This window comes from Indicator indicator, chromosome 25, assembly GCF_027791375.1.
Source record: "Indicator indicator isolate 239-I01 chromosome 25, UM_Iind_1.1, whole genome shotgun sequence".
Classification (NCBI taxonomy): domain Eukaryota; kingdom Metazoa; phylum Chordata; class Aves; order Piciformes; family Indicatoridae; genus Indicator; species Indicator indicator.
Window position 1 is genome coordinate 6,785,410 of NC_072034.1, and position 23,204 is coordinate 6,808,613.

The 23,204-nt window shown below is 40.7% G+C and overlaps 1 protein-coding gene across 1 annotated transcript in view; it reads left to right on the forward strand.

Moving 5' to 3' along the window:
* Positions 1-23,204, forward strand: part of SPATA5 (spermatogenesis associated 5) — a 189,108-nt gene that overhangs the window by 33,851 nt on the left and 132,053 nt on the right. The window contains 3 exon segments of the mRNA XM_054392228.1: positions 5,968-6,021; positions 6,580-6,659; positions 20,733-20,859. Coding sequence (XP_054248203.1) covers positions 5,968-6,021; positions 6,580-6,659; positions 20,733-20,859 — 261 coding nt within the window.

A 23,204-nucleotide genomic window follows, 5' to 3' on the forward strand; every position in this document is an offset into this window, starting at 1 on the left:
CTAAGAGCTTGGGCTGAAAGACTCTTTCATTTTTATTTTCTTTTATTTTCAATTAGCAGTAATTACAAATATTTACAGTGTTCTGACAGCTCTGATTTCACCTTGGCTTGATTTAACTCTGTCTCACCCTGTCGATGCTTTTGTACCAGTCCCTGAGCCTGACATGTGCTTAAGCTTAGTTTGTCATCTGGATCAATGATGTCAAAATATTTTCCAATTGACTTTTCCTCTGCTTTTCCTTTCAGCTCTTGGCTGTGGCAGCTCAAACAGATTAATGAGGCTTGGAAAGGCTGACTGCTTTGCTTTGAGAAGTGTCACTGAATTTTGGGGAGATGGTTTAACCTTTTGAGGGGGATTTTAGCAGGCAGAAGCATGAAATAAGAGAGCTTGGTGCCTGTAACTAGTTAGGCAAAGCATTTAAGATGACAAATGAAGAAGCATTGTGTTTTTATGAGAAACTCTGGCAAATGTGTAACAAAATTTCCAAAATGATCCATAGTACCACGTTTAACTTGTTAGTTAATTAGCAGATAGTGAAGTGAGCTGCATTTGAAAAATTTGCTGAACATTTTTTACAAGGGATAACAATTTGAGATATTGTAATGAGTTTCTTTAATCCCGAGGACATCTGCATGCTTTACTTAACTAAAAATAAAATAGGGCATTCGTCTATGCTTACTATAAGCTTCCTAAAAGTGAGCAGGCAGGCAGAAAATGATTTAAAGATAATCCCCTGTCTCTGTTTCCTTGTCTGTTCTCAATTACTTTGCAAGATTAGTTTTTATTAGCATTTGATTTCTCTCTGCATCTTCACGTTACCAAGAGTTTGTCAGGAATCAGGTGAAAGTAGCAATTGTGGAATGGGTTGTTGCTGGAGGGTTGTCTTGTCAGCAGCTAAACATTTTATCTCATCTTGCTGTATGATTTTTGATCTCACATAGACGCTGCCCTGATAGAGCCAAGCCTGGTGATAGACAGAGTAGTGGATGGCAGCTCTTTAGCCTGTAGTTAAAAATGGTAACAAATAGGAACAGGTGCTGAAAAATCTGTGATGAACCGGAGTGACCTGCGAAGGGATTTCTCCATGGATGGGGCAGGTGAGCAGGATGGGTTACTCTTAGATCTACTTCAACTCAGTCACACTAGAATGTCACCTCTGACTTGATACTGCTGTGCCTGGTGCAGCACTTTGTAAGCATGAAAAATCCTGGTAAATTGGAGTGGCAGCTATGCCTGAGTGCTGAAGAGGGCTGCCTCTGAAGGCACTGGTGCATACAGTGGATTTAACTCAATGTTTCCAGTCACTTCACTCCACACTGCACAATACAAGGCAATACTGATTCTGTATTGTGGAAAGAAGCCTCCAAAGGTTGTAATTGAAGTTTGGTAGTCATGGCAAACACATGAATTCTGAGGCAAGCCAATAAAGAGACTCGAGTGTTGTATTGTACAGTTTGATTATGCTGCTTTTAGCAACTTCACTGCAAGGACTGGGGATGGTTATTTTTTGTCAGCCTTCTCCCTTAGAGATTTTGGAACTCAGAAGCACCTGTTGAAACTAGAGTTGCTAAAACATCAGACATATCAACAAGCTTTGAAAGTCATCTGGAATGCAGGGCAGAGGGAGAGTAAGCAATTAAAAGCGTGCACAGCGCCCTACCTGGAGCTCACTTGTGCTGTGAAGCTGGGAGCCGTGCAGATGAGATGCTTGAGCAGCACTGAGAAGGAAGCAGAGGCTTTGTTCTTAACAATGCGTTTTCTGAGCAAATATTTTTCTATGTAGCATAACCAATTACCAACCAAAGCAGACATGTACAGCCCTTGCACTGGAAACAGCCCTGCTGTTCACGCCAAGGAAGTCTCACCACTGATCTTGTTAACTCTCTTTCCTGCAGCCAGCCTGACTCGGGTTGCTTTGGCCTGACTGTGGTAGGGATGGGACAGCATTTTGCTGTTGAAATTGCAGTAGCAAAAGATTAAGTGACTAACTTTTGAGTCTCTTCCAAATTAGTTAATGTTGTTATAGTACTTTGCCTGGTTTTGAAGTCAGTGTGCACTTAGCCAGAAGGAAAGGTTTTATTTCTTTGTGTACCTTCTTATGGAAGGTGATTTTTTTTTTTTTTTTGCAGAATAGAATAAAGCTGTGCATTATTGAACTGGACCATTTGTTACTAGCACCTCTTGGCTGGTAGATCAACAACTGTAAACAGCTTTTAAAGGAAAGGCATTGGGACCAGTGCTTTGTTGGTGACGTAGGTGGTGAGATTGAGAGCACCCTCAGTGAGTCTGCTGATGACAACAAGCTGTGTGGTGTGGCTTGTGCTGGAGAGAGGGATGCCATCCAGAGGAACCTTGACAGGCTTGAGAGGTGTGCCTGTACAAACCTCATAAAGTTCAACAAGGCTGTGTGCAAGGTCTTGCACATGAGTTAGAGCAATTCCTAACACAAATAAGGGCTGGGCAATGAGTGGGCTGAGAGCAGCCCTGTGCAGAAAGACTTGGAATAGTAGAATAGAACAATAGCATCATTATAGGTCTGAAAAGACATTTAATGTTGAGTCCAGCCATTAACCCAGCACTGCTAGTTCACCATGAAACCATACCACTAAGTACTGCATCTACTTTTGGATATTTCTGGGTAGCCTGTTCCAGTGCTTGACAACCCTTTCAGTGAACACGTCTTTCCTAATATCCAATCTAAGCCTCCCCTGGTTCAACGTTTTACAAGGGTACGTAGTGATAGGACAAAGAGTAATGGCTTTAAACTGAAGGAAAGGAGATTTAGATGAGATGTGAGGAAGACCTTCATGGTGAGGGTGGTGAGATTCTGGAAGAGGTTGCTCAGAAATTTTGTGGATGCCCCATCCCAGAAAGTTTTCAAGGCCAGGATGGGTGGGACTTTAAGCAACCTGATCTGATGGAAAGTGTCCTTGCCCATGTCAGGGGGTTGGAAGTAGGTGATCTTTAAGATCCTTTCCAACATGAAGTATTCTATGAATCACTGTGCTTACCTCTCAGACAGAAATGATGCTTCAACAAATGTCAGCTTGATGACTAAGTTTGGCTTATGTAATTTTATTTTTAAAGCATTAGAAAAGTAGTGAAAACAAAACAAAACAATCTCTTGGTATTTCTTGAGTGTCCTCCAACTTTCAAGCAACCTTCCTAAAAAGAGAAGGTGAACTTTGTGAAAATTTGAAACGTGTCAGCGGGTGACTTTGCGGTGGCCTGTAGATACACAGATCTATCTTGGGAAGAACTGCCATCAATCTCAGATGAAGGACAGCCCATTTGCAGACAAGGTGAGGCAGAAGTTCAGCTCAGGTAGGGCCAGAACTGAGCTTCTACATCCAGCTTCTTTGAACTTTGTTATTTTTTGGGTCGTGGTTTTAAGTGTTTGCATGAGGTAAAATGTACACCAGTTCTTCCTCTTCTGTGCTGTCTCTTACTTTGGAGTCTTTTCCTTTGTTGACACGTATAATGAGAGTTCTGAAGTGCTTACAATAAAAACCATGATTCTCAACTGCAGTTTTGGTGTTGTTCCTGAGTGATGAACTAAGAGACCTTCAAACCAATTTTCATGAAAATTCTCCATGATGAGGCATAGGTCATTAATACACAGTGGTCTTTCTCCTGGAATTGCTGCTTAATGAAGAGAAAAATGGAGGAAAAACTCCATGACAAAGCTTACAGCAAAACCATACGTTCAAAATAATTCTGTTTGGAAACATTTTAAACAGTATTTATTGCTTTGATGTTGCCTTGATCATATTTTAATGCTTAATTAAAAATAAAACTCCAAGCATCTGAAGTTATATTGTACCTTAAAGCTCAAAGAGAGTAGTTTTGGTTTTAAGAATGTTTTTTTGCTCAGACAAAAGAAAATGTCAGGTTATTTGATGTTGTGTCATACTAGAGGAGTACACTCTTGGCACTGATGGCTTTGATGTTGGTTTCCATGAGAATACTGATGTGAATGAAGATTACTTATGAGAATAAGGCCATGAAAGAGAACATCCACAGGCTCCAAGAAGAAGTTAGTTAAAAAAAAAAAAATCTGTAGTTGTGGGTAGAATCTTCAGAGGTTTCTCAGTGTATCAGTTCAATTTAACAGCAAGCTAGACAGAAAGAGTAGTCTGTGCTCTTGTTCCTTAAGGATTTGTTAGGCCTGTGCTATCAGATTCCTCATCTGCACTGAACATGATGAATGGCAAAGGCCTGGAGCAGCTGGGTGCTGTCACTTGGAGCTGCAGGCCTGTTCTGCACAAACTGCTGCATGCTCTTCATGTTCAGTGTCAGCAGCGAACAGTGGGAAAAGGCTTGCTTTTTCCCTCTCTGGCCTTGTTTCTTCCTTCTGTCTTTCTTTCCTGCATTCTTCAATTATGTGTTCAAATAATTCTGATTCTGCGAAAGTATCTAACAGGATCTGAAGTTGTTGCATACCTGTAGGTGACGCTTCAGCTCCTGCAGTGGTTGCTCTGAGGGTGGGTGTTGAGGAAAGGAAGGAATGCTAGCTGTATCATTTACATTTCCTGTGGGCGCTGCATGCGGTGCTCTACTTCCAGTCATCACTTGATGGCTTTTACCTGTGTGGTGCGCTAAATTTGGCTACTGCAGTATCTCATTTGGTCCTTTGGATCATAAACAACTCTTTCATGTTGTTTTTTTCATACATATGGGCAGGTAATATCCAGTGGAGCCAGTGTCAAAATGAAGTCAGTGCGTTAAACTGTTATTGCAAGAGTGAAAATTAGTGTGGAGAGGGGAGACTGCAAAAAACGTTGTGCTGCATTTTTAGAGTGACAAATCTGTTTTCTACCAACCTGGGTACAAAGTCCAGATGGCCCCATTCAAAACGGGGTTGTAACAGAAGCTCTGTCACTGCCAGTGTATAAATGTGTCTGCCACACATTCTCAGCTCTAACACACCTGCTGCTCTGAGCCCACCATCACCTGAAGGCACTCACAGCTGTGAAGTGTAGGAAGCTGGTTAGGTTTTCTGACTGGGAAGAAAGATGTCAGTTCTTCTGGTGAGATTATGAGGACACCTGTTCCCTGGAAAATGGATGGCTCTTTTCATCCAGGGCAGAGGATAATCATTGTTAGTTGTGGCTGCAGGTCATTGTTGATGCAAACCAGGCTGTAGTCAATGAGTCATTACCAGTCCCATGAGAATCTTAGTCCCATTAGGAAGCATTATTTAAGGGTATAGCAGAACAGAAAATACTCTGAGAATTCTCTATTGTTTTACTTTTTATAATTGTAAGTACTTGTTCAAGCCTTGAATGCTGACCCTGCACTCTCCAGTCTGTTCCTAGTGGACAGGGCTGTGAGGCTAAACAGGCACCACAGCAGCTGGCACTAATAATTGTGCTTGGCAGCCTCTGCAGAGAGGAGAAGGAATGTGAATGAGCTAAGACACTGAACAGCTCTTTCACTGGGGATAGAGCACCTTGTGGATGGGTTTCAGGTGTGCTGCTGTGGCAGCTGCTTCTTTCTGGACCTGCAAACTGTCAGGTTCAAAGAAATGCTGTCAAATATTGGTTTAAGTCACTGCTTTGGTGCTTGGCTGGGCAGGATGCATGTTGAGAGCGCAAGTAAATGCTTTTCTATAATTCATCTCTGGCTAATTTGCAGCCCCTTGTTGATCTTGTTGGGCCAACACCCCAATGTGGTTTTTTGTTTGTTTGTTAATTCAATTTCTTATGAAAGTACTAGGAATGTGTTATGATGAGAGAACTGCCTGCATGCATAGTTAAATGTATGCACAAGGCTATAACAAATGGAGGAAAACTTGATACAGGTAGAAGGTGAGTCTGAAAATGCAGAAATAAGACTTTCAAGTAACAAATTACCACAATTCCTTGTAACAGAGCATCAGTAACATAGCACTGGCAGTTTCTCAGACGTTTTGTATGCAAACATATTGTGCTTTTTAAACTTTTATTTTTTTAATTTATTTTACAGGGCCCCGAGCTGATGAATAAATATGTTGGTGAGTCAGAACGAGCAGTGAGAGAGGTGAGAAGGGGCAAGCTGTATATAATTTTATATGTTAAGCTTTCTTGGCAGTTAAATTCTTCTCTACTTATAAAGGTTACCCTTAAACTTTCCAAAAAAACCCTCAATCATAGAATCATTCAGATTGGAAAAGACCCTTGAGATCATCAAATCCAACTATTAGCCCTGCTCTACTAAGTTCACCATTAAATCATATCATTAAGCACCACATCTAAGCAATCTTTAAACACATCCTCCTCCTAAGTTTTTTAAAAAAGCAAAGGAAAAAGAACCAACAAAACAAGATCAGAAGGAATGTTATATTGTTTAAATTCCTCCTGCACCAGCCTAGTGATATATGTCAAATTTAGCATCCAGTAGTAGCTTTCACTATAATACTGTATTGCACAGCATAATGAATGAAAAGTCTGTGTTTTTTTTTTTTTTTTTTTTTTTAAAGGAGAATAGCACTTAGATATGTTCTTTGGTGCTGTAGCTGTTGTGGTGTGCAGGGTGTGACAGCATTCTGTAAAAATTTTCCATCCCTTAAAACTGAGTGTTTTGTTATTGTTTTTCTAGATCTTCAGGAAAGCCAGAGCGGTGTCTCCTTCAATTCTTTTCTTTGATGAAATAGATGCTTTGGCAGTTGAAAGGGGAAAGTAAGTACTCCTGTTACAAAAATCAGATGTTATTTTCTGATAAATTACACCTATGTTGTGCAATCATAAGTTTATTACCTTTCTAGAATTATTTTATTAAACATAATTCCACATGCAGAAGGATAGCGTTTGTGACTTCTACTCAAATATATTTAACTTGGCACAAACAGGTATGCTGGTAGAGTTCCTCCTTTCTCATCTCATTAGCAGGAATGATTCTACTGGTTCTCATGCCCTTTGGCTCTTTTCTGTGGTTTTAGCTCTCATTTATTTCCAGTAACTAACTCCTTTCTTTTCCCAGGGTTATTGCAGTGGCCTTAATATAGTGTCTTCATCAAGTAAATGATATGATCATATGCTATGTAACATGAATTTCCGAGGAGACTACTCATATGCCTAAATTTGCTTTTACATTAAAACATTTCTCCAGACTGGGAAAAACTTGGTCAAAAAGTTTGGGAACACTTACATCCTTTCATGTGTGACATTATAAAGGGATTATGGTGCAAGCAGCTAATGATGTCTTTTTTTAATATCCTGCTTTGTGATGATTTTGAGAAATCTTTAGCTGTTGTCCAAAGGTGGATTATAGCAGGTTTTAGTTGTTACTACAGCATTTCAAATTTGACAGGCTCTTGAAGTGGTCTTTTTTTAAAATGCTGCTGCCTGCTGTGAATAAATACTTTCTCTGTTTTATTTTGTGTGAACAATCATGAAATACGTGCATGTAGAAAGTATTTGTCCAGTTCAAAGGTGAGTCACAGCTTCATCATTCTTCTGGAAAAGAAGCTGGCTTGCCATCAGTAAAGATTCCTTTGGATTGCCAAGGGGCCATTTGTGTCTACAGGAAAGGATAAAAGGTGTGATTGTGGCATTTCAGCGACACAAATAAATTGTTTATGTAAGAGGAGGTGGAATCACATGCAGTAGGGAGCTGTTTGTGAAAGAAATGAACACATTTTCTGTTGAAAATGCAAGACCTGATAGATGTCACCAGCATCATTCTCGTATGCAATGCCTGCAACTGTGAAATGTGTAACCTTCTTAGAAGTGCCAGCCACCCTGTGAAACACCTGCCTGCTTATCACAATTGAGAAGTTGCAAAAGTTGTGTGCTGAAATCAAGCCAAGGGAGGGGAGGGTAGAAATACTTCCCCCCTGCTGCAGTGCTGTGTGTTGAAAGTTCAGAAGATAAAACCTTGTGGAAAAGTAAGCCGTACTACATTTTAATCAGCCTGTTCATACAGGGCCCTAGAGGTGTTGAGTTTGTTTGTTTGTTTGCTTTATTCTTTTAAGGAGTAAACAGTTTTTACCTTACCTGAAACTGTCTGTTGGGGGGAGTAGACCTGGCACAGCTTGCTGAAGAATGTGGTATGACCTGCTGCAGTTGTGTTGTGTTTTAGACATCTGGTTTTGGGGCTTTAAAAAGAACAGGGTGGGACACACAAATATTTCATTGTCAAATGTGAACCAGATGGGAGGTAAAGTATGTAGCAGAGTTCTCATAAAATTCATCTGAAATGAAATGGTGTAGGAAACCAGACAAGGCACTTACTAGAAATGGCCTTTTTTTTTTTTTTTTTTTACAGGCTGACTTTGCACAGTAGGAATTTGCAAATGCATTAGAGATGCTAACGATTTGTGGCCTCTGGAGATCCATTTCCTGTGCTATTAGTAACCATGCTGAACTTTTCGAGGAAACACCTGTTGATATTGTCTCCCTATTCCCTCTGTTGGTTGAATTAGTTTTCTCTGCTTTGGCAGTGAAAAACACTCTGTGATAGAGCTTTGTAAAAGTTTCTCCTCTCAGTTTAAGTCCTTGTTAGGTTGCTGTGGGCTGTGAGCTCTATGCAGTGTGCTGCATCCCAAATCTCCCAGGAAGGTAACTTCTGATCCTAACAGGACATGTCCAGAGGTACAGAGAAACCTAAATTGTTAAGTTGTGAGAGTAGTTTTAAGCTTAGTTCAGATCTGAAATACAAATGTGAAATAGCATGAATTGCTTAATGCTTTTGCTCTTCAAAGCACTTTGCTAAGCATTCATTAACCCATTGTTACTTGTTTAGATTGGAATAAAGCTTGTGGATTTAAAACATAAATATTTTGCTAGCAGCCTCCTGTAGAGATCACTGAACAATCCCTTCTCATCAGCTGGCACATACAAACTCATAGACTTTGTAATTAATTCTAATACAGCTAGATGAAGAAAGCTTGGGAATTTTCTTCTTTGCAACATTCAGAGTAATGTCTCCTTTGCATCATGTAGTGGAGTGTGTCACTGCGCAAGCAGTGACTCCATGGCAAACACTGTGGCTGTGTTCAGATATGCCACAGTGTTTTTGAAGACATTCTTCACCACGAGGATAGTGAGGCACTGGAACAGGTTGCCCAGATAAGCTGTGGAGGCTTCAGCCCTGGAAGCATTCAAAGCCAGGTCGGATGGGGCAATAAACAACCTGATCTGGTGCCTGTGCTAGGAGGGTTGGAGCTAGATGATCTTTAAGGTCCCTTCCAACCCCAAACCATTCTGTGATTCTATGTTTATTAGTTAAATAATACTTTGGAGCCAACAAAATTTATATTAGTTCATACTGTTCAGTGCCAAATGTATTATTTCTGAAAAGAGGTTTTCTTATCCAGCCTGCTTAGAGGTTCCGTATGTTTCATCTACATGAAATAAGCTCCTGGATTTTGATTCTTGTCTGTCCACACCTTTCTCCCAATTTTGCATGCAGGCAACAAATTAATTAAAAATGTGAGCTGGATACGTACTAGTCTTGAAGAGAAATTACTAAAATTCAATCCTCACCTCTAAAGAAAAATTGTTTAGTGTAAGGATCAGTTGCTCAATGGGAAAGTCTGGAGATCCTTGATGATCTGGTGATTTTGAATAGATTGAGTTTCCAGTGTGGTAGTGAAGACAGATAATTTGTTCTGTATTAATTTCTGCATTTTATTCTGTTATACTATGCTTCCAGCACTCCTGGAAGATTTTTTTCCCTCTCAGTCTAGTTTATGTTGAAATGTTAGAGAAAGTTTGGAGAGAACTGAAAATAGAAAACCAGGGCTGACTGAAGTGACTATAAAGATAAAAGGAGGAGTTCACTATAAGTGGGTCTAGAGAATAGATGATAAACCTGCAGAAGATAAGGCAGTAGAAGGCTAGAAGTGACACAATGAGTTTTAAGTAGGAAAAATGTTTGAGATAGGAAGAAAACTTCTGCACATCAGGCTTCTGGTAGAGAAATCTCCATAAACCGAGTTTGTTATATGGGAGAAGCTCCATCAAGCCACCACTGAACAGCTGACATTTCACAGATGAACATGCAGCATGGAGCAGTCATGCACCAGGAGAGGTGAACTACATGATGCACAGAGCTTTTTCCACTGCTATGTGGTTCTAATTAGCTTTTGCTTCCACAAGCAGGTCACAGTTGGTTTTTTTTTTCTTTCTTTCTCCTTCCTTTTAAAGATGATGTTATGACTTTTTGTAGGAGGGATTGCGCTGAAGCGAGACCCGAAGGACTGGTCCAGATACAGCAGCACATGAGGAGGAAAGTTTGCCTTGCAGTAATCTCTTGCCTGGACAAAGCTTGAGAGGCTTTACAAATTGCACAGCTGCAAAGAGTTATGGGTATTTGTTATCCCTTGGTATCCTGACCATGTAAAACCTAATTCTTTTGGCCATCAGAGGTTGCCAAGAGGGAAATGGCTTGGTAATTAAACTTGAAAGTGATGAATGAACAAGGCTCTGTGTAAATGCAGCACAGACAGTCTGTTTGCTGAACTTAAGAAATCTCTGTGCTTTGGAAATGGGACATTGTTTATATAAGTAGGATTTTTAGAATTTTTGGGCAAGAGACATATTTGTTCCTTTTCTTGTTTTTCAGAAGCAAAGCATTTCCCCCTGTAACTGCAAATCTTTGTAATGTAAGATGGGAAATGTTGTAGACTGATGTGAAAGACACTGATGAAATCCATTTTGAAAGGGAGCAACGAAAGACAAGGAATGAAACTGGTATTTAGCATTGGACTTGTGGAGGCCAAAACAAGTTGGTAGATGAATAATGCTAACCTTGTCAGAGGAGGGTAGAGCTGACAAAGTGAAGGGACTTGGGTACCAATCTCTGAAACTACAATATTATGATGCTTTTCCTGGGAGGTGTTACCCTGTATGCTGGGAGGGAGGATAGATAGGTTCCCAAGCCACGTTTTAACATGCTCACAACCTCTAAAAGGTGAACTGTTTTCACTTTAGATATTCAAATATTTGCAGTCTTTACTTCTGAGGCCCTCAGGCTTCTACATGAAGCTGTGAAGAGCAGCAGCTTCTCTTCTATACTGTGCCACCTTTGCTTTTAACAGAGACTGTGATAAGTCTTCTGTTCTTGTTGTATGTGCTTCTTGGGGTATTTTAGCCCGTATTTGTACTGTACACTTTAGCACATGCTACACTGTATATTGAACAGGTCATGTTTTTGTGTCTATACAAATTCCCTGGTGTAACAAGCAGCCTCTGTCATGAAGCAGGTCAGTGTATTTTATCTCAGCAGAGGAACCTATGGGCTGGACCCTGTAGGAACAGGGGCATGAGGCAGAATAAAGGTTCTCAGCAGAAAACCAGCCTGCACAGTGTAAATTACCACTGAGCTGAAGGAGCTATTGCCACCCTAACATTACTCATGCAAAGGCAAAAATCACAGAATGGTAGAGGTTGGAAGGGAGCTCTGGAGATCATGTAGTCCTACTCTTCTGCTAAGGCACATTCACCTAGAGCAGGTTGTGCAGCATCATGATCTAGTGTGAGATCTCCCTGCCCATGGCAGGGGGCTTGGAACTAGATGATCCTTGAGGTCCCTTCCAACCCTAACAATTCTATGATCATGTCCAGGTGAGATGATTCCACAACTTCTCTGGGCAGCCTGGTCCAGGGCTCCATCATCCTCACAGGAAAGAAGTTTTTCCTTGTGTTCAGATGGAACTTCCTGTCTTCCAGTTTGTGCCTGTTGCCCCTTGTCCTGTTGCTGGGCACCACTGCAAAGTCCCTGACCCTATCTTTGTGACATCTGCTTTTTAGATATTCATAAGCATTGATAAGATCCCCTCTCAGTTGTTTATTTCCAGGCTGAAGTGAAAAAAAGAAGAAATGGAGTTTTCCTTGTGCCATGCTTGTGTTGTGAGGGACTTGATTCTAGCAGTAGGCTCAGTCAGGCAAGGAGCTTTGCGTTTGTGGCTTGTGTTGGCACTGGCTGTCCCTGAATTGGGGGGCATCAGCTGATCCCTCGCAGTATCTGAGCTGTGTTTGGTTGTTACAGAGTTGAGGCATACCAAACTATTGTGGTGGCTGTCTGAATTCTTTAAAGTGTCAGAATTTGATATCCAAATAGAAATATTTTGTGCAAAAAAAAAAAAAAAACAAACCACAAAAGGGCTGCATGTCCTATGCCAGCTTTCCATTTTAGGCTTAGCAAGGAATGGTGGAAAGGTAAGGATTTGACACAATTGTACAGTAAAGCTTGTGATTTGCTTTGGAAGAGCAGTTTTAACCAATAGCATTACCCATAGGTTGTAGGTGATATGACAAATACCTGCAATCTCTTTAATTTTAAAACAAATTGTTGTCTAGCAAGAAACCTTTATCATGATGTGTTTTAAATGTTTCTTCCTTTTAAAATGGGATGCAAGGGGAACAGAATTGCAATTAAAACTTATAAATGAAGCTTCTTTGAGGTAAAAGTGAACCTGTTATACTTAAGTCTTGTTGTACTGAAATGAAATCCAGTCTTGTTAGTTACTTCTAGGTCTGTAATACTTCCAACTTAAACTGCACATGCTTCCCTGGCAGGCATGATTGATTACAGTTTTCAACTTGATTAACTCCCGGGAATGCACAGAAGAGAAATGCTGAGGAAAACAGAAAGAAAGGAAATGGGAAATTTACTGTGCATCAGGTGTATGTTTGGTGGTTTGGGTTTTTTTTTTTTTGTGTTTTGTTTTAATGCAAGCTCAGTGTTAACAGAGCTTGCATTAAAATATGAAGAATTCTTGATGTTAGCATCCTTCCCATTTCAGCTACACAGTGTCAGGGCCAAGTGAAAGCAAGATCTAATGTCCATCTTTCACGGATGTGTGTCTGGAATTAATTGCAGGCAGATGGAAATGGACAATGGGTCACCACCTGGGTTTGGAAATGTACCTGAGGAAAGGCTTCTGGAAGAAAGCCTGTTGATTCCAAACTCATCTCAGACTGGCTCCTTTCCTCCTTTTCTCTCATTTTGTTGCATTTCAGTTTTCTGGGCCTGCTTCATTAACTTCTGGAAACTGCAATAAGAAGGAATTTAGGCACATGGAAGATCCTGGTTGTATAACTGTGGAGGACAGTTAGGTTTCTGCAACATTCTATAGGCCATTTGTTTCTAAGTCACCTGCTGACAGCTGAGCACCATTTCCTGTTTTCACAAAGCTCTTTTTAGGAAGCTTGCATAGAAGCTGGATGCCACTCAAGGTGTAGCAGAAGTTCTTTTATTTTTCTGGGCTTTTCTGATGTCTTAAAGACTGAATGGCATGAACTGCACTTGGTGCATCAACAGTTGGCAAAACACCATTTTAGCCTGGAGATGACCATAGAGCTAAACATTCTACCCAGCTGCTGAACTTCTCAGACTTGCCCAGGTTTTCTCTGGAGATTTCACTTCTGCACTATGTGAACTTTGCTCTTGAGGAAGCAGGGAAGATGTGAGACAATGTAGTGTATAATAGCTGATACAGGTGCATACAGTATACGACAGTATCTAATTATACTGTGTTGATGGAGGGAAGGGCTCAGGATTATCTCCTTTTGGAGTTTTTTCTGATGACACAGGTAGGAAAATTCCCTGCTGTGGGGAGTGTTTCTTATCTTAGCACTGAAGATTTGTTTTATGATTTTAATGGATAGCCAAAATATTTAAGTGATAGCATACAGGATTTGTATGCTGTACATCTCTCCTAGGCTTTTTAATAACATCCAAGCCTGGAGTATCTGAAGTGGTCTGAATTAATAATGTACATATAAATTGTGCCATAAATGTGCCAGTTGCTTAGGCCTAGCTCGCTGTGTTCTTATGAAATACCTCTTCTATTGTGAGTGTGTGTACGTAGAGGAATCAGTAATTGTGGGTGACAGTTTTGCAGCTCTACAAGGGATTCGTGCTTGTAAGCAGAAATAATAGGTGATGTAAAAGGTGGTGTGGTTTTGAGGGGGAGAAAGAAAACTGCTCAAGGGGAAACACCAGTGATATTGTGCTGCTGATGTAAACATGCATGTCGCTGAAAGACTTGTGTTTTTAGTAATGTGTGGATTTTGGAAGATATTGCAAGGGAAATAAAGTTCATAGATTCCTAGAGTGGTTTACGTTGGAAAGGACCTTAAAGATCATCTAGTTCCAACCCCCTGCTGTAGGCAGGTTCGCTCCACTAGACCAGGTTGCTCAAGGCCCAGTCCAGACCTGCTCTGCCATCTTCTATTCGGTCAGAATATTCTTGTATCTGATGTTTCAATAGAGTGTATCTGTGTGGAAGAGCCTGCTTTTTCGAACTGGCATGGCAATGCCTGTTTTGCTGGACACAGTGTCCCACTGACAGGATTTGTTGCTGAAATTTGATAGCTTGGAAGATGCTACAATTATTATTTTTCTTACAATGGTATTGGAGTAGATGTTTTGTGTTTTGTTTTTTTTTTTTTTCCTACTGCTGTGGAAAACCTTGACCTGCCAAAGCTGTATTTCACCAGAGTTTGTGAGGGAAGGAAATAAAACAGTGTGACAGTTAATTATGATCACGGCAGCTGGGCTGAAAAGATGGACTTGGCAGGTGCTCCTTGCTGACAGGTTAGCCCTGCAAAGCCCTGACAGAAATGTCAGACTCAATAAAAATCCTTCAGACAGTGCGAGCGAGGCGGCTCTCACGTGGGAGCGTGCTGGCAGGGGGCTTCGGTATTTCAGGAACCTTTTACCTCAGTGCTCTGTGGAGAAGCAGAGAGTCCTGCCAGAAAGGTCTGTTTCAAACCTGTATTAATTTTTTTATACCAACTGTTTTGTCGTGTCAATGAGTTTTACATTTGTTTTGATAGGAAATAATTTCCAGGGATTTCAGTAAAACAATTATTTGTGATGATACTGTGTCCACAAGTGTTTTAAGTGTTTTGGTTATGATTGCAACTCTTTTGTTAGGGGAAAATAATAATAAACCTGGCATTTGTCTCTGTGTAAATCTTGCCTGATAGGACATGTTGGAAGCAGAGGGCTGCACTCCCCTCTCACGAAACCTGCATTATAGATTTCAGCTGTGTGGAGATTAATCCCTCTGCAGTAGTTTATCCTGGATACTTCTCCTGGGGACTGCCTCTTTGACCCCATGGATCTTCCTGAGGTAGGGTCATCTGTGCAGAAGTGGTGCTTTTCAGGAGAGGGGCTCTCCCAGACTTCCTTCTGGTTTTGTAGCTTCATAGTTACTGTGAATTTAAGAGTGCTTGAAGTGTTACTGGGTGAATATTTCTTGCATTTCCACATCTGGGAATGTAGAAGGTCAGCAATGGAATAGCTAAATTAAGGTCCTGATTCTGAAGCTAAGCTGTTCAGACAGGCTTCAATGCCGCTGAAGTCAGTGGTGGGATGGAGAGTCACTTGTTCTCCTTTAGAGGATTAATTGGTGATTGAGACTGAAATATGTTTTCCACTGGTTATGACATATAGAGTTCAGAAGAAACATTGATTCCTTTTACTTCAGAAGTGTTCTAGGTTGTCAGATGATGCAAGTGTACATTTGAATGAGCTCACAGTAGTGATGCTTACCAGATTTCACAATGGGGACCATAGTCACTGCGTTTTCAACTGTTTTGTTTTCAAATATTAAAAAATATATAAGGGGGAGGAAGAAAAGAAAAGGAAGTTAAATAAATAAAAATATACAAAATGAAGTCAGTTGCTGTTTTGCTTATAGGAAGAGGAGTAACAGATTTGTTATCTGGTGACTTCATACATCTGGTTGTGTCTGGAAACAAAATCTTGGCTTGAAGAACTATATGAGCTAGTGAACTGTGTGTACTTCTTCATGCAGTGATAGAATTGGGCTGCAATTACTTCTATATCCCCAGGAAGAAGTATGAGAGTAGCTTAAGATGTTCAAGGAGAAATATCAGTGCCTACTGAGATCTGAATCCAGCTGGTTAGAACATTCATTGGATAAGGTCAAAGCAGATTAGAAAAGGTGCTATGGAGAGACCTCACCTGCTGTACTGATTTTGGAGCTGGGGTTCATAATTTCTCAGATCCATCAGACAAGATCAGAATTAATTCAGATTCAATGTGAAGCTCTGGTACGCTTCAGCATGCATGTTTTATTCTGTCAAAATGTTAATTGGAGGTGCCTTTAGCTAAAATAAAATACCAAACCTGGGTTTTGTTTTCTATATTCACCTTCAATAGTCTACTTTGGTAGTCTTACCTGACAGGCTTTTCACTGTTGAGGAAGTTTCTCTGATGGTCAGGTCAAGTGTCTGTGCAGGAATGCATGTGTGCTTGATCTGCAACTAGGTAACTTGCAGGTTTAGCTGAAATAGCACATAGAGGAGGATATGTGGCTCTAACAAATGAAATAAACTGGTAAGCAAAGACCTTTTTTGCATTTAAAGCTCCTTCATTGAGGATTTTCAAGGAAGAGGGGTTGTCAGAAAAGATTAAAATACTACGCAGCCTACAGACTGATGTATTTCATTAGGGAAACACAGGTGATTACTTGAAATTCTCAGGCCCTTGTGGAGCAGCCAGGCTCCTCTCCTCACACGTTTTTTATTTTGATGTTCAAGGTATTTCTGGTTGGGACATGGCTCCTGCATAGGCACACCCCTGCACACATGGCCCTGCCTGGATTGTGTGTGGGGCTTAATTCTGACTGCCTGGATTTGCAGGCGGCGTGTTGACAGGAAATTAGTTTGTACCAGGACGTGCCTTTGGAGGACTATTTCCATGCGGTTGTGATGATGACATCAACGTGTGGAGGTCAGGTGGAGGGGGGAGCCAAGCCAGCCCGTTGGCTGGAAGTTGGTTTTGGCAGTGCCTCCGTGGGACTGGAGGGTTAATCATAATTTGTTTCTCTGGCTGCTGTTTGCGTCAAGAGCCTGGGCAGCCTTAATGAATGTTGCCTGTGTTAATTTGAAACCTTTGCTGGGAAATCATGGGAAAATGGAAAGACACATACTTGTGTGTCACCCTTCAGATTAACAGCTTGGGCAGCACTGGAGCTCTTGGAGCACATGGTGTGGCTCTGATGCAGCTGCGAAAGAGATCTTTCCCTGTAAACCTGTGCCTGCCTGAGCTGCTCATAGGCTGTCCTGGGTAAGCCAACAGCTAATTTGCTGCAGACTGTGCTAAAAATGGTGCAGCGTATGACACCTTAGTGAACTGTGTAAATAAAAACACTGAAACTGGAAATTCCTGGTGTTGTAGGTCCCAGACACCTCTTCATTTGACACTGTTTTTATTACTCATGTTTTTTTGCCTGCATGGTTTTAAAAGTTCTTTGCTTCACTTTTAGCAGATAAGAATAGTGCCCCTAGTAGTGTAGTTGCACCTCCCCGCATTGTTTGAGCAGTATCACGCTGTCAGTCATTACTTAACTTCAGTTTTCTGATTATGCCCTGATTGCATGAAAGTCTTTGCAGTGTACATTCCCCTGTAACACTGTGGACGTTCTTTAGAATAAACACTTTAACGTTTTTAAATTTATTTTTTAGTCTAAAGCTTTAAAGAGAAATGCTTATATTGAGGAAAGATGGAATATCCATACTAGCCACCTCACTTCAAAACCCAACACTTCCTTACTTCTTTAAAACCAACAGCTTAGCATGTCCCCCAAAGACTTCTCATTTCAGATCATCTCATATAATGCTAGTATTTTGGTTCCACCTTTACAGTTTTTTTTTTTCACTTTGCTTAGCTTTTTCTTCTATGTAGTCTATTTGGTATAAAGCTGAATAAATGTGAAACTTTTGCAAGATGGGAGGCCCGAATCCCTGCTGAGACTAGCTTAGGTTACAAAGTTGATTTTAATTTCCTTTAAGCTCTGTGTCCTTCAGAAAGCATTTGTACAACACTTGTACAACACCTGAAGTGTTTTATCATGTTCAGCCCTCTGTAAGTCACTGGGACCGTGACCCACGGGTATGTTGGAAACACTCTTATATTGCTTGGGAATTTCTAACATGGCTGCAGCAAAGCATAAAGCTGACGGCTGGCTAACCCAAATCCCTTCTCTAATATTTCTTAGCAAACTAAATATTCTGTTAGCCAACATTTATTATAGTTTCTCAAAGATATTTCCCAGATCAGGTCTGATAAGTTAACTGCTTCACACTGGAAAATTAGAGAACCTGTTGCAGCATAGGAAAGTTTGCAGAATTTTTGGAGGAATTCTGTGCAACAGGGTTGGGATTATTACTGTTGCTCTGGGACATGTAGGAAGCACTATGTTTGCAGCAGTGATGGTGGTGAATGGCAGTACTGCAACAACGTATGTGCCTAATTATGCAATTATATGTGTGTATTCTCTATCTCCAGGGACGGTGACTCCACCACCTCCCTGGGCAGCACGTTCCAATGGCTGATCAATCTTTCTTTGAAGATCTTTCTCGTCACCTTGAGCCTAAACTTCCCCTGGTGCAGCTTGAGACTGTGTCCTCTTGTTCTGGTGCTGGTTGCCTGGGAGAAGAGACAAAACCCCTCCTGGCTACAACCTCCCTTCAGGTAGTTGTAGACAGCAATGAGGTCTGCCCTGAGCCTCCTCTTCTCCAGGCTAAACAATCCCAGCTCCCTCAGCCTCTCCTCATAGGGCTTGTGCTCAAGGCCTCTCACCAGCCTCGTTGCCCTTCTCTGGACACATTCGAGTGTCTCAAAATCCTTCTTAAATTGAGGAGCCCAGAACTGGACACAGTACTCAAGGTGTGGCCTAACCAGAGCTGAGTACAGGGGCAGAATGACTTCCCTGCTCCTGCTGGCCACACTATTTCTGATACAGGCCAGGATGCCATTGGCCTTCTTGGCCACCTGGGCACACTGCTGGCTCATGTTCAGCTGGCTGTCTTGTTGGAAACGAATATTCATCAGGATAATCATACAGCATTTGTGTATGGAGGTGCCTGTATGTCTGTGTAGACGTTTAAGAGTACTTTTGGAAAAGGACATTCAAATAATAAGGGATTAAAATAATTATCTTAATCCGATGTAGATTTATTTTTCAAATCATATTTAAAAATGCCTCTTTAAGGGTAGAGAAATGAAGTTCTCCCATGTGCAGCAGTGGGAGGAATAGCTCTGGAAGAGCAGCCCTGTTGGTGAAGGAAGTTCTTAAATTAATAGAATGGTTTAGATTGAAAGGGACCTTAAAGATCATCTAGTTCCAACCCCCCTGCTATGGGCAGGGACACCTTCTGCTAGTCCAGGTTGCTGAAGGCCTCATCCAGCCTGGCTCCCTGACCTCCGTGGGCAACCTGTTGCAGTGTCTCAGCACCTTCACTGTAATTTCTTCGTAATATCCAATCTAAATCTACCTTCCTCAAGCTTAAAGGCATTCCCTCTTGTCCTATCCCTGCCAGCCCTTGCAAAAAGTCCCTTCCTGGATTTCTTGTAGGCCCCTCTCAGGTACTGGATTGTAGGTGTGTGTGTAGCATCTGCAAGTGAAGGTTGTGTTGGAAACAGCAGGGCTTTTGGTGTGTGCTAAGAGCAGGAATCCTAATTTTTGGCAAGGAGGATAAATCCTGTATTTTCAGTACTATTTGGCAATCCACATCTTGCTTCTCTGCTCCTGCTCAGGAGAGGGAACTTGAGGGACAAGCTGCTGCCTGTGCATGCCCTGGCCCACCCTCTTTATATAGAGCTGAATGGTACAAAGAACATAAATACATACATCATTTGTGTAGTGCATCCACCAACATAGGAGTGTGTAGAGTTACCTGTGTATGGTCCTAGTATCTACTGGGTCTAGTGGCTTTAAAAAATAATGATAGAGTGAGCAGTCAGCTGTTTTTATGAAGTTTCAGAAATAAACCTCTTTATGCAAAATTAGGGTATTATGAAGAGCACAGCTGTTCACAAGATGTCTTATTTATCACAAAGTATGTAATTGGTCTCTTGATTTGATTTAGGCAATAGCTTTCTCTTCTGTATTTTCTTACACATGTGAATATATGCGCACATCTATGTATGTGCACACATTTTTGTCTCAAAGAATTGATTAGGAAGAAGGTAGTACTTAATTTGGTTATTCTTCTTAAAATATTAAAAGCCTTAATGAAAATAATTAATTTCTATATTTTATTATAGTATTGAGATAGTTTATGATGTTTTTGTTACATATAGCTCAACAATCTGAGCAAATTTTCTCTAAACGTCATGGTTACCAGTGTTAATTCCAAACTGAAACTCTTAAATGCCTAGAATTGTTTATGCCATGTCTGTTTAGGTTTTTCATGTATTGGTGGTTGCAAAACTGGAGGTTTTCTGGTTTTCAGTCTTGTGTTTTTTCCCTTGGTATCTGGAAAACCATCTGAGTTAAAGGGCTGACAATGCTATTATGAGGCAGTTGGTCAACACTCAATTTATTCTCATTTGAAGGGGAGAACATAAAACTGTAGAGCAACTCTGCAAAACACATAACTACCTAATTTGTTTAATGCTGCCTAGGGTGGTCTAAGCACTCACTTGGATGCTGCTAAAAATGAAGGTTTGTCTAGCTAGTAAAGAGGCTGCATGGATTCAGTTATCTTAAAAATGTTTCTTCCAGACATCCACATTGCGTTAATGCTTTACAACCAGTGTAGCAGGGCAGTAAGTTAAAAAAACCTTCAATTGCTTTATTGCCACTTAGTCCTCCTTTTGAAGGACTAATTCTCTGATTTGCTTTTACTGACTTCATATGGCTGATGCTGCTTCAGGGATTGAAGGTGAAAATAAAAATCAGAAAGAATTAAGATGAAAGATTAACCTAATGCTGTGACGGTTTGTTTTTTTTTCTTTCTTTCTTTTTCCTTTCTTTAAATCAGCTCTTCAGGTGCTGGAAATGTAGCAGACCGAGTTTTGGCTCAGTTGCTAACGGAAATGGATGGGATAGAACAGCTGAAGGATGTGACAGTTTTGGCAGCTACAAACAGACCGGACATGATAGACAAGGTACGAATAGATGCACTGTCGTAGATATCCTGTTCTCTTCAGAAGACCAGATTTTGGTATAATTCCATTTTCTTTTACTTTCCAAACTGTTGTCTAATCAATTTGATGTTTAAGAGTTGAAATTTGAAAATGAAGACAAGGCAAAGGATCCTATTGCTTGGTTTCCCACCCCTCCCCACCCCCATGTACAGTATTTTTAAGAGAAACAAAATGTTTTGTGATAGCCTTAAGTATCTGTTTCCTAGAATAAATTTTCCTTAAATCAAGCTCATTGAACTTGTGCAACAACACTTCTGTCAAACAGCTTCTGTGGTTTTTGCTTCTGTTGTGTTTGTTTATGCAGGATTTTGCTGGAGTTTGTTGGTTTCATTAGTTACTTCCTCTCAAAAGATTAAATATCTCCTCAGTGCCATTAGGCTTCTGCCAGCACTGGGGTTTCCAACTGTAAACAGTGCAGTTCCTCCTTAGATCCTGCGGCAGCTCTGCTGGAGCAACAAGAACATTTGAAGTGTGTGAAAACTGGGAGGGTTGTAACAGAAAAACTCCAAACACAAAACCAACCCAGCAACCCTCTAGAAAATCCACTTTCAAACTGTCTACCACGGCTGTCTCACAGCTAAGTGCAGTACATGGACCAGTCTGAAGTGATTTCCTTTAAGATACGTTTTGTGGTGCTGGTAAGGTTCTTTATTCCACAACTTTTCACATTCGCAACATTCATGAATTTGATGACAAATTAATGAACTTTATTTTTCCTGGTCTTTTTCCTAGGGTTTCTTGAAAGTTTCTTACATATTTTAATGTTAACAAATTCTCCCATTTTAATCTATTTCTGGAACAGTCTTTTCTGTTTGTCTTGGAGTATTCAGGCACACATGAAATGCACACTTTTAAGTAAAGCTTGTATAGACATGATGTCTTGAGAAAAAACCCTTGTATTTTGGCCCCAGAACATAGCCTGTTCCCTTTTGAACTGAAGGAAGCCACCCAGCTGATGGTGTCCTGGCAAAGTCTTACTTACAGCTTACTGTGTGCCTGCTTAGGCAAGGAGGGCTAGCGAAGAGTTTTCAGTAGAGGGTGATAAAACTCATCAGTGAAAAATATACCTGCCCAAAATGGAAATTTTCAAGATTCTGCTTTTGTCACATTGTTTTCAGTTTCCCTATTCTTTGGGCTCAGACTAAGCTGAATTTAAAAAAAAAATCTGTTTGTGGAATGGAAGGAGAATTTCCTTTGAAGTCAGTTAAGCATTCCCCTGTGACCCTTCCATCACCACCTGGGAATTCAGTTTTTTGTCAGTCACCCTTTTGCTGGATTTCTCACGGGCTTGCAGTGAATGCTGTTTTCTTGTATTTTGGATCTTTACTTGAATTACTGGCAATACTGGGACAATAATACTACAAGTTAAATGTGTCACTCTGCAAAACAGAACCTGGAGACAGAACCTAAGTTATGAGATAAATGCCAGCTGTATCTACATCACTGATGCAAATCCAGACCTCTTAGCCTGGAACTGAAAGCTTTCATTTGAATAGGATGGGTAAAAATTTGAGATCTTTTGTGCTTCTGAATTTTATTGGAGTGGTGAACTTTTAAGAACTAACAGAACAGTTGTGTTTAGTTGATAACATATCTCAGGTGTTAAGCTGAGGGCCTTGACTATAAATGTAAAGGAAAGGAAAACATTGCACAAATCAGTGTCCCCCGTAGTAGCAACTTGTGTGATTCTTTCCCTTCACTCTGCTCTTGTGAGACCCCCACCTCAAATACAGCATCCAGTTCTGGTGTCCCTAGCATAAGAAGGACAGAGAGCTGTTAGAGTGAGTCCAGAGGAGGGCCACAAATGTAATCCAAGAACTGGAACACCTCTGCTATGAGGATAGGCTGAAGGGAGTTGAGGTTGCTCAACCTAGAGAAGACTTAAGGGAAACCTTCTATCTGCCTTTTAATACCTGAAGGGATCCTACAGGAATGCTGGAGAGGACTTTTCATAAGGATGTCTAGCAAGAGGACAAGGGGGAATTTTATGTGCTTACAAAATCATTCAGCAACTTCGTTTACGTGACTGCTTCTGAAGTGACAAATATGTAAAGATGAACCTTTTGTAAATTGTAAACAGCACATTGGACTATCAGGTGTAAGGGTATTCCCCTGAGCATCCCTGCACACACTGTGGTGTGTTGCTTTTGGGTCATGAGTAGTTTCTGAGTCAGACTTTTTATAAAGTTATGTTTAATGGTGAACTTGTTTTGACTTGTTACAAATATCTGTTAATAAGATAATTTCTCTTGTGATGTCAAAATTTTATTGAAATATTATTCCAAATTTGTGTCCCGTGTTTTTAC